At 53.0% G+C, this 11081-nt stretch overlaps 1 protein-coding gene across 2 annotated transcripts in view; it reads right to left on the bottom strand.

Moving 5' to 3' along the window:
* The window catches only part of SERINC2 (serine incorporator 2), a 30866-nt gene that overhangs the window by 3797 nt on the left and 15988 nt on the right, over positions 1–11081 (bottom strand). For both annotated transcript variants that reach the window (XM_011974012.1, XM_011974013.1), the window contains 7 exons: positions 8381–8542; positions 7043–7233; positions 6517–6596; positions 6014–6151; positions 5075–5244; positions 2723–2813; positions 2255–2396 (listed from right to left, as the gene is read on the bottom strand). In XM_011974012.1, coding sequence (XP_011829402.1) covers positions 2255–2396; positions 2723–2813; positions 5075–5244; positions 6014–6151; positions 6517–6596; positions 7043–7233; positions 8381–8542 — 974 coding nt within the window. The remainder of the gene's footprint in view (positions 1–2254; positions 2397–2722; positions 2814–5074; positions 5245–6013; positions 6152–6516; positions 6597–7042; positions 7234–8380; positions 8543–11081) is intronic.

Here is an 11081-nt window from a genome sequence, read left to right as displayed (position 1 = left end):
CCACCCTACCCACCCTACCCACCCTACACACCCTATCCACCCTACCTACCCTGTTTACCAAATACCATATGGATATCTCATGCATGAGCCCAGATTGGGTGGTCCTGGCCCTCATGGGTTACATATGCTTCTTTGCTGCCTGTGCTGTAAGAACCATGCTAAGAACAGACCTGTGCCCCGGGCTCTCAGCAGTGCATGTGCCAGGGAGCTGTGGGTGTGGAAGCGGCAGGAAAAACAGCTGTGCCAGGTCAGGGAGGGGAAGGGACAAAGAACCAGGGGCAGGGAAAGATTTCCAAGCTCCTCAGCCACCGGCCACCGTGTGCTCATGGCCTCCTCCCTGGGTCTCAGTTTCCCTATCTGTAAAATAAAGGTAATCAGGCCAGGAGTGGTCCACTCCTGTAATCCAAATACTTTGGTAGGCGGATTGCTAGGGCCAGGAGTTAAAGGCCATCCTGGGAAACATAGTGTCTCTACAAAAGAAAAAAAAAAAGTTTTTTAAGTAGCCAGGCATGGTGGTATGCACCTGTAGTCTCAGAGACTCAGGAGGCTAAGGTGGGAGGATCACTTGAGCCCAGAAGTTTGAGGCGACAGTGAGCTGTGATCGTGCCATTGCACTCCAGCCTGGGTGACAGGAAGACCCTGTCTCAAAAAAGAAAAGGGAGAGGAGTGGGGAGGGGAGGGGAGGGGAGGGAAAGGTAGAGGAGAGGACACAGAGGTAATTCAAGCCTTTCCAGCTTGAAAAGGAATCAAATGTGACAAAGAAGACACATGTTTATGAACTGTACAGAACTGACTTAGAGAAAATGTTTTGAAAAAGGCCAAAACAGAACAAAATGTGAAAGAGTCTTAAAGTGATCTAGCCCAGGGGCCTGGAGGCAGGGGTGCTGTTGGAACTGGGATGGATGGATAGGGGAAGATCAGGGGAGCAGAGCCAAGATTCCCTCTAGAGTTAAAGGCAGATGGAAAGTGGCGCCTGGAGAAATGCAGGGTCACAGGGAAGCAAACTCAGGGTCTGCCAGATGCAGTGTAAACAATAATTAAACCTAATCTTATGATCTAGTGACTCATAAGAACAGCCACCCACAGCTACCTAGTTGTGCAAATGTTCACAATATTATGTTCATACTAATATACAAATGTTCACAATATTATGCAAATGTTCACAATAATATGCAACACTTAATCTGGCAAATTCCTAGGCTCAAGCAATCCTCCCACCTCAGCCTCTTCAGTCACTGGAACTACAAGGTGCACACCACCATGCCTGACTAATTACAAAACTTTTTTTTTCTAGAGACACTATGTTGCCTAGGCTGGCCTTAAACTCCTGGGCCCAAGCAATCCTCCTGCTACAGCGTGGCAAAGTGTTTGGATTACAAATAACTTACTACTTGCCAAGTTCCTTTCTAAGTGTTTTTGTTTTGTTTTGTTAATTTTTTTAAAAAAGACAGGGTCTCACTATGTTGCCCAGGCTGGTCTCAATCTCCTGGGCCCAAGAGATCCTCCCACTTTGGCCTCCCAAAGTGCTGTGAGCCACCACGCCTGGCCCCTTTATATGTGTTTTACACATACTGATTCATCTATAGCCCTTCAACAATCCAATGAGGGAGGTACTATTTTTATCTCTATTTTACAGACAAGGAAATTGAGGCTAGAGAGGTTAAGTGACTTGCCCAGGATCACATAGCCAGTAAGTGGCAATGCTAGGCTCAAATGCAGGCAGTCTGGCTGCGGAGTCCACACGGATAAACACCTACTAAGATGTTAAGCCCTTTGAAAAGAGCCGCTATGTGACCTTCAGCATGAGCTGCCTTGTCTCAGGGGAGCGTGTTGGGTCACAGACACATCCACTACAATGGAGGTTGTCATCCTCTTCTTACTGAGGAGGAAACAGGAGCTCAGAAAGGTTTAGCCACTTACCCCAAGCCACACAGCAGGTGAGAAACAGTCCCTGGATCCACCGACCCCAGTCCATGCTCCTTCCCTGACCCCACAGCTGTCTGTGCCCAACTGAACTGGCCCAGTATGCAGGAAAGGGCCATGAGCCAGGAGGCAAGGTCACGCCCACCTCTGTTGCCCATTCATGCCGTGCCCTCTGAGGGACTCAGTTTCTCCTCCCGCACAATGCAAGAGTGGGACACATTGAATTCGAAGAGCACCTTCCAGCTTGGTATCCTGGCTCCCACACCCTCCCCTCACTCTGGCTCAGGGCCCCCAATCATGATCCTTCCCCAGAATCCAGACCTGGCCATACCTGATGAAGAGGGTGCACAGGAGGAAGATGATGAGGCCCACAATGCTCGGGGCATCCCACCACTGGGTCTCATAGCCCTCAGGGCCTGCCATGACTGTCTCATTGCCCAGCTGGGTTGGCAAGTGGGGGTTGCATTTCTGTTCTGGGGATGAGAGCACAATCACCCTCAGTCCGTGTAGGCCAGGCCTAGGTAGCCAAGTGGCCCTGAGGATGGCTAGAGAGCCACCCCAATAGACAGACAGATGCACAGCCAACCACCCCACTCCCAGCAACAGAGTGCTCAGCAGTCACAAGGGCAGAGAGACAACTCAGGAACAGACGGGCCCTCCCATCTCATGGGAGGACTGAGTCTCAGAATGGGCTGGAGCAGGGATGTCCCTGTCACTTGTGAGGGTCCCCAGCCCCCCAGCAGGCCGATGCTGACCCAGGAACGAGGCCAGGCCTCCTTAAGCCTGGGCCCATACTCACCAGGGACACTGGACAGGGCTGACCAGGTGACAAACATGGTATAGAGGGTGATGACTGAGGCCTGCAGCAGACCCGAGTTGGGCTGGGCGTCCTGGCAAGAGTCGTTCACTGATAAGATCCCTGCCGGACCAGAGACACCCCACCCCACCCAGCCCACTCACACCAGCCAAGGGACCTCAGAAGCTCCCACCCACCTAGGATACCCCACCACACCCCACTTAGGGAAAACACCAGCCAGGCCACCTACCACCCACCTCACTAACCAAAGGCTGAGTCCTAATTCTTCTTTCTCTTAACACCCCTCAGATTACCCGCCCTCCTCCCCTGCTGAAAACCCATCTCATCACACTCTGAATTCCTTCATCTCTGCCTGGCCCGCTGCCCGGCCCCTCCCTGCTCTCTGTCTGGAGAGTCTGCCCAGCCTCTCCCACTGCAGGGCCTCTGCCCTCGCTGTGCGCTCCCTCTGACATATTCCTTCCCAGCATCTCCGCACAGGCAGCCTCTCTTCAGTATTCAGACAGGACTCCCATGGAGCCCTATGCACATCTAGATGTGTATAAGAGACAGGACATATTCCTTCCCAGCATCTCCGCACAGGCAGCCTCTCTTCAGTATTCAGACAGGACTCCCATGGAGCCCTAGGAACCCCGACTACAGCAGCCCTGTACCTGCCAGCCACCTACCTTTCAGCCCACACCCTCTCTCATGTTCCACATTGCACATATTACCCAAAATCACCTCATTGGGCCTAGTCCCCTGTTGCCTATCCTTCCCCACCCCTCACCACACATGCACTTAAAAACATGGACCTAAACTGTGATTAAGAGCACAGGCGGCTGGGCATGGCAGCTCATGCCTGTAATCCCAGCGCTTTGGGAGGCTGAGGCGGGCAGATTGTTTGAAACCAGAAGTTCAGAAGTTCAAGACCAGCCTGGCCAACATGGCAAGACCCTGTCTACTAAAAATACAAAAATTAGCTGGGTGTGGTGGCAGGCACCTGTAATCCAAGTTACTTGGGAGGCTGAGGCATGAGAATCACTTGAACCTGGGAGGCGGAGGTTGGTGGCAGTGAGCCAAGATCACACCACTGAACTCCAGCCTAAGTGATAGGCAAGATCCTGTCTCAAAAAACCAAAAACAAAAAAAATTTTAGGCCAGGTGTGGTGGCTCATGCCTGTAATCCCAGCACTTTGGGAGGCTGAGGTGGGCAGATCACTGGTTACTTGGGAGGCTGAAGCACAAGAATCGCTTGAACCTGGGAGGCAGAGGTTGCAGTGAGCCAAGATTACACCACTGCACTCCAGCCTGGGCAACAGAGCCAGTGTCTCCAAAAAAAAAAAAAAGAAAAAGAAAAGAAAAAGAAAAAAGAAAACCAGAGCACAGACTCTGAAGCCAGTCCGCCTGGGTTCGAATCCCAGTTCCCCATGTGACCTTGGCTAGGCCTCTTCTCTAAGCCTTCGTTTCCTCACCTGTAAAGTGAGGATGAGGATGGCGTGAGGATCAAATAACAAGTCCGAGGCCACTAACTACTGGCTATCATCATTATTGCTTCCTCCCTTCCTCACAGCCATATCTCCAACATCTAGAAGAGGGCCTGGTACACAGAAGTGCTTGAGAGGTATTTGCTGCATAAATACTGATTGCTGTGTGACCTGGGATACAGATATTACCTTCTCTGGGCTTCAACTTTTCTTACTGGGAAATGAGAGTCTGACCAGAAGGGAGGTTCCTAGCCTTTCTGCTAAAGACCCCCGAAGACTACCTAAGCCCCCTGAAGCTGCTGGTGTGCTGAGATCTCAAACCGCAAAGCACCACTGGACTCACAAGGGGCTCCAGCGGTACTTTCTGAAGAACACGCAGTTCCTCTGGGAGCTCCTGCCCATTATTCCAGATGGTCTTGGATTGGAAATATGAAATTGCACCTTCCTACGCTACTTCCAGAGGTGTCTAGGAATCATCACCCAGGGACTCCCTGTAATGTTCTTCTGATTTGCATAAAAACAAAAATGACAACAATAATAACTACAATAATAGCTAATGTCTGAGGGAAATCTACAGGCCAGGCATGGAGTGTTTACAAATAGGATCTCAATCCTGAGAATAACTCCAACAGTAAGTCTTATTATCTCCATTTTATATTTGAGAGGCAGAGAGAGGTTGGGGCACCTCCTAAAGACACCCAGCATGAAGCCATGAGAGCCTGTCTGTAACCTGGGGAGGCTGACCTGGGAGCCCACACACTCAGGCCGAGCCTCTGTGATGACAGCCCTAGCCCCAGGACCCGGGTTCCTATAAGAAGTCCCACCCACCAAGGGGCTGGGCCTCAAGCCGGGGAGGGACAGGCAGGCTAACCTGGACCTTGGGCAGGACAGCAGCAATGGACACGCAGACACAGAAGGTGAGGTTGAGACTGATGAAGACCTTGCCCTCGTGGCAGCCGCTGGGCTCAGTGTAGTAGATGAACATCAGCACCACGGCCGCGATCGACAGCAAGTAGAAGAGGAGAGTGAAGAAGAGGAGGCCTGGGCCAGAGGGGTAGTGAGAGGGTAGGCGTGGGGTGGGGCAGGAGGAATAAGCACTCCCACTCCTTCAAGGGGCCTCGTTGGCAGCTCTCCCCCTCTCCAGCTCTCGGTTTCCCCATCTGAAGAATGACATCACTGCCTTTCACCAACACCTTTGTGAGTCATTGCCCCACCCTGAGCTAACGTGGTTCACCTGCTACCTTGTAATAAGGGAACTGTGACAATAAATACAATGAACTCAAAACAGTCTTGCAAAAACTGAACCAGGTACAGAGCGGTCTGCTGTTGACCCGCCCTCCCTGTCCAAGAGAGACTGGCAAGTTTAGGGAGATGTGGAAACCAAACAGCGCCCAGGTGAGCCTTTCTCATTGTGTTCAGAACTGAAAGAGAACCAGGGACTCACCCTGCTACTGGGGTTTCAGGGACCAGGTGTCACCTGAAGTTCAGCCTGGGCACTACCAAAAGGGCTTCACACGCTGCTGGCTGTGCATGGCCCAATCTGCAGGAACCCCCAAACAAGACCCCTCCAAGGCCTCTCCAGGTCGGCTCTCCTTGGATCCCCCAGAAGTCACCCGGGATCAGCTGGCTCCCCCCATCTGCCTGAGACAATTAGAATCTTTCCCTAAGGCAGTGGCTGCTGGGGATGCCCCCCCGTTTTATCTAAAGTTTTATCTAAGTTTTATCTGCTTCAGAGACCCTCAATTTCTCAGGCGGCCCCAGCCCTGTCCAGGCTCGAGTCCCCGTACAGAGGCAGGGTGGCAGCACTGACCTGCGTACCAGGCGCGGGAGTCGCACTCCTCGGCCTTGCCCAGCCACCGCTGGTTCCAGGAGTGTGCAAAGTCGATGAGCAGCACCAGCTGGATGAGGATGAAGAGGAAGGAGCCCACGACGCCAAAGTAGAACCAGACTGGGTGGGGAGAGGCGAGTGAGGCGAGGAGAGTCCCTCTCTCACATCTACTCATTCAACAAGTGTTTCTGCTACGCCCTGCATTGGGGACACTGAGAAGAACAGAGTCCCTGCCCTCAGGGAGCCCCTAGCTATGCACAGAGGGAAGGATATGGGTCATGGCAAGGCAGCTCCCCCTACCCCTGGGTTGCACAAAGGCCGTGTGGCCAGGCACCACAGTGCTGTCTCATGGGTGGGGAGTAAGGACCCAGCCAGCAGCCTGGGGTCCGCGTGTCCCAGCAAAGAGCAGTCCCACCACATTCCTCCAACCTGCTGCCCTGCCTCCCGCCCCAGAGCCCCCCATGCCTCCTGCCAAGCCCGCCTACTGTTGGAGAAGGAGCCGTCGGGGATGTAGAAGGCACCCACGGTGAGGCCCACCAGGATCAGGAACTTAAAGAACCAAAACCTATGGAAAGGGTGGGGGATGGACAAGGAAGCTGAGTGCAGGCAGGGAAACTGGAAGCCAGACTGGGCCTGGCCCCAGAGCCCTCTCCCACAAAGAGCAGGTGCTGGGAGGGGTGAGGATAGGCTGTCTGATGGTCTGATGGGCACAGGAAGTCTCTCCTGGCCCTGGAAAAAATGATAAAGGGCAGGAGGAAGGACCAAGCAGCGATGAGGGTGGTCACCCAGGTCCAGCCCCAGCTGTGTCACTGAAGTGCTGCAGGGCCTGAGGCTTGCTGCCACCCTTTCTGAGCCTTACTCTTCATCTGAGAAATGGATATAACTCAGAGTTGTTCTGCATGCTGTGGCTCCTGACTCTAAGGGTGGGGTCTGCAGATCCCTGAACAGGCAGAGGAGCAGGCAAGGCACTGGGGTAAGGTCCCAGGGTGCAGGCAGGGACCCCTCTCTCACCCATTCTGGATGGCAGCCCGGGGGTCCCGGCTGCTGCTCACGCAGAGCATGACCAGGGTGAAAAAGAAGAAGAAGGCTGCCGTGGCGAAGCACATGCGGTAGACAGCGCGGTAGCCAAGCAGGGAGCCACAGTCGATGTGGCCCTGCAGGACGGTGGGGATCCCAGCCCCCTCCTCACACACCCAGGGCAGCTGTGGAGACAGACAGAGCAGCGTCAAGGCCCCACCCCACACAGAACCCTGGCAGCTCCCTTTATAAACCAAAGCCCTGATCTCCCAAGGCTGGCCAGGAAAGAGGCTTTCCCAGCAGGGGCTGGACCAGGCAGGGAGGGGAGCCCCCCACCTCTGTCTCCACTGCCTCCACCTCCATTCCTAGCCCTCTCTGGGGCTGAAGCCCTGGGAGGCAGCTCCCCAATTACATCGTTAATGTTTATTTCCCATAGCCTCAGTAACTATTGCGCTGTCTAAAGCAGGGGTTCCCGCCGGGCGCAGTGGCTCACGCCTATAATCCCAGCACTTTGGGAAGCCGAGGTGGGCAGATCACGAGGTCAGGAAATCGAGACCATCCTGGCTCACATGGTGAAAGCCCATCTCTACCAAAAATTAAAAAAAAAAAAAATTAGCCAGGCTTGGTGGCGGGCGCCTGTAGTCCCAGCTACTTAGGAGGCTGAGGCAGGAGAATGGCGTCAACCCAAGAGGCGGAGCTTCCAGCGAGATCGCGCCAACGCACTCCAGCCTGGGTGATAGAATGAGACTCCATCTCAATCAATCAATCAATCAATCAATAAAGCAGAGGTTCCCAAAGTGTTCTCCACCCACCACCTATATCAGAACCACCTGAGATGCTTGGGAAAACAGAGATTCTGAGGCCCCTCTCCCATGGAATAGAGCCTCAAGGTAGGGTCTGAGAACCTGCATTTCTACCAACTCCTCAGGGAGTCTCATCTTTATATAAACTAAAATGTGTATAAGGCATGCATGGTGATGCCCACGTCCCCCTGGGTCTGTGCTTGGCTGTAAAACACTGAGACGAAGGGAAGAGTTAGGAGCCCCAACCTGGGCTTGAGCACTAAGCGGGAGAAAAGCATCCACTAGGCCAGTGTCCAGGGGGCCAATAATGATTAATAAGACTTTCCAAGGAGACTGTGGCCTAAGAGAAAGAAGAATCCCCACAAGAGGCTCAAGCCCTCCTCCCCTCATTTCCAACCTCAAATCATCAGTGCACCCAAACACCCTGCCTCCTCTTCTGGATGAGCTGTGACCCCAAGCCTGGACCCTCTATCCTGGAGCCACTGAGGCCCCTCACTGGAGGCCGCCCTGCCACCCCTGGGGCACTCACCTTGTAGAGCTGACTCTCCACTCCTGGGCTCAGCATAATGATGGACACCAGCACCCCCAGGAAGAGGAAGAATGTGAAGATGAGGCGGCTCACGGTGGAGTTGCGACTGGCAGGGCAGCAGCTGCACAAGATGCAGGGGGCAGAGCCGCAGAGGCAGGACGCCTGCAAGACAGCACTGTCACTCTCCCCTCTCCTCTTCACTGCCCAAGCGCACACCTCCCACCACCTGCCCAGAGGTCAGCGCATCTGTGCTGCGCTAGGCAGGAGCACACTGTTCCCCAGACACCAGCCCATTGAACTTCAGGTCCGAGAAGGAGGCTGGGTCATATAGGGCTACATAGCCAGTAACCACAGAACCCAGACTCAAACCTGGGTCTATCTCAAGTGATACTGTGGCTTGAGAGAGAGAGCCAGCAGGTCACACTGTTTCTTATGGAGGGAGAGTGGTTTTAAAAAAAAAAAAATCACAAAGCCAGCCATCACTGATTACCTTTGTGACCTTATACAAGTCACTTAACCTCTCTGTACCTCAGTGTCCTCTTCCGTAACATAGTGGTATGTACTCCTCACAAAGCAGTTGTGAGAATGAAATGGAAATTCCATATTGTAGCCCCCATGGGCTCCCTTTCCCCTTCCCCACTTAATTTCCCCCCCCCCCCCCGGGACTTCCTGCCGTCAGCGAGGCTTTATGTTTTGTCAGCCTCCGCTTTCCAGCAGGGCAGGAATTTTTGTGTTTTGTTCATTGTAATATTCCTAGAAATTGGAACAGTGCCTGTCACACAGCAGGAGCTTACAGGCTATCTGTTGAAGGAATGTGAAGTGTTTAGCATGGTACCAGTCATATGTTAAGACCTCAGAAAACAGCAAGTGCATAATAAACATCAGTCGGATGATCGGAACGATTTTCGGCTCTGAGGCTGTACCAGCACTAGACAGCAGGTGGCGGTCTAACCCTTTCCCTCTCCAGAGTCCTTTGCCCCAGTTGCGGTCAGCCCTTCCCCTGGGCTGGCTGAAATCATTCAGGGGCTGGTGATGCCACACTATGCCACACCTGAAAAGGAGACTCTCCCTCCTGGGAGCTCAGTCCACAGCCCAGCCTTTGAGGAAACAAGCCCCACATCCAGATACCTCTGATAAACTTTATCTTCCCCTAAACAGCTCCTACTCCTCACTCAGGGATTTAAGAGCCTAGAGAGCAAGAGACATAGGCCCCGCCCTCCTGGAGCCTACACAAGCAGGAAAAACACTAAAATCGTGACTCACATGGTGACAAGTGCTAAGAAGGACATGTGCCCACTGCCAGAAGAGTGCTAACGCGGCCTAGGTTTGATTGAGGGTGGCTTGTCAGGGAAGCCCTCCTTGAAGAAGTGACTTTTAAGCTGAGAGCAGGCCAGGTGTGGTGGCTCACACCTGTAATCCCAGCATTTTGGGAGGCCAAGGCAGGAGGATCGCTTGAGCCCAGGAGTTGGAGAATAGCCTGGGCAGCATAGCGAGACCGGATATTTTAAAAAGAAGGTTTTTCTTGTTTGCTTTTGTTTTGTTGTTGTTGTTGTTTGAGACAGGGTCTTGCCCTGTCACCCAGGCCGGAGTGCAGTGGCACAATCTCAGCTCACTACAACCTCTGCCTCCTGGGCTGAAGCCATCCTCCCACCTCAGCCTCCCGAGTAACTGGGACAACAAGCACACACCACCATGCCTGGTTAATTTTTGTATTTTTTGTAGAGATGGAGTTTCACCACGTTGCCCAGACTGATCTCAAACTCCTGGGCTCAAGCAATCTGCCCACTCAGACTCCCAAAGTGCTAGGATTACAGTCGTGAGCCACTGCACCTGGCCTTTTAGAAAGAAATATTTTTAAATAAAATAATAATCTGAGAGCAGAGGGATGAGGAGACACTGCCAGACCAAAGGGAGGAAAGAAAGTTTCAGACAGGTGGCTTTGGGGTGGGTAGGGGCTGGGCATTTGAGGAATAGAAAGAAGGCCCTTGTGGCCAAAGCTTGGTGTGCAGACAGTCAGCGGTGAGTATGAGGTTAGACAGGCTGGCAAGGCCAGACCACATAGGCACCAGCAGTCAGGAACAGGACCCTGGTTTTCATCCTAAGAGCAGTGGGGACCCACTCGAGGGGCTGGAGCCAAGGGTCAGGAATTGAAAGATGAGCTTTGAAGAGAGCAGGCTGGCAGGGGCTCCTTGCTCCTCACAGACCTCCGCCCTTCTTTCTGGACTGGTCACAAGGCACACAGCACGCCCTGCTGGGAGGTATCTGCCTCCCCTCCTACTCTCCCCCAGACTAGAAATGCTCCTAGCCTATCTCTCGCTCACACAGATGCTAAACAAAATGCTTTGGAAACGAAACTATTCCTCATGGTCTAAATCAAAACAGTCTACCTGTCCAGCAACTTCTGGTTACATCTTGCAGCTGCCACCCCAAGACCTGCCTCCTATCCGTGGCTGTTTTGGTGGGTGAGAGGATAAGAAACGCCTGAAAAATGTTTTATAGCCATAAAGCAGTGGTCCCAAACCTTTCTGGCACCAGGAACCAGTTTCAGGGAAGACACTTTTCCACAGATGGCAGCAGGGGTGCTGGCAGGGGGCAAATATGGTTTTGGGATGATATTTTTCCACCTCTGATCATCAGGCATTAGATTATCATAAGGAGCACGCAATTTAGATCCCTAGAATGCACAGTTCACAACAGGGTT

This window comes from Mandrillus leucophaeus, unplaced genomic scaffold (assembly GCF_000951045.1).
Source record: "Mandrillus leucophaeus isolate KB7577 unplaced genomic scaffold, Mleu.le_1.0 Scaffold141, whole genome shotgun sequence".
NCBI lineage: Eukaryota > Metazoa > Chordata > Mammalia > Primates > Cercopithecidae > Mandrillus > Mandrillus leucophaeus.
Note: the sequence above shows the minus strand (reverse complement) of the source record. Positions and strands in the feature narration are given on the sequence as shown.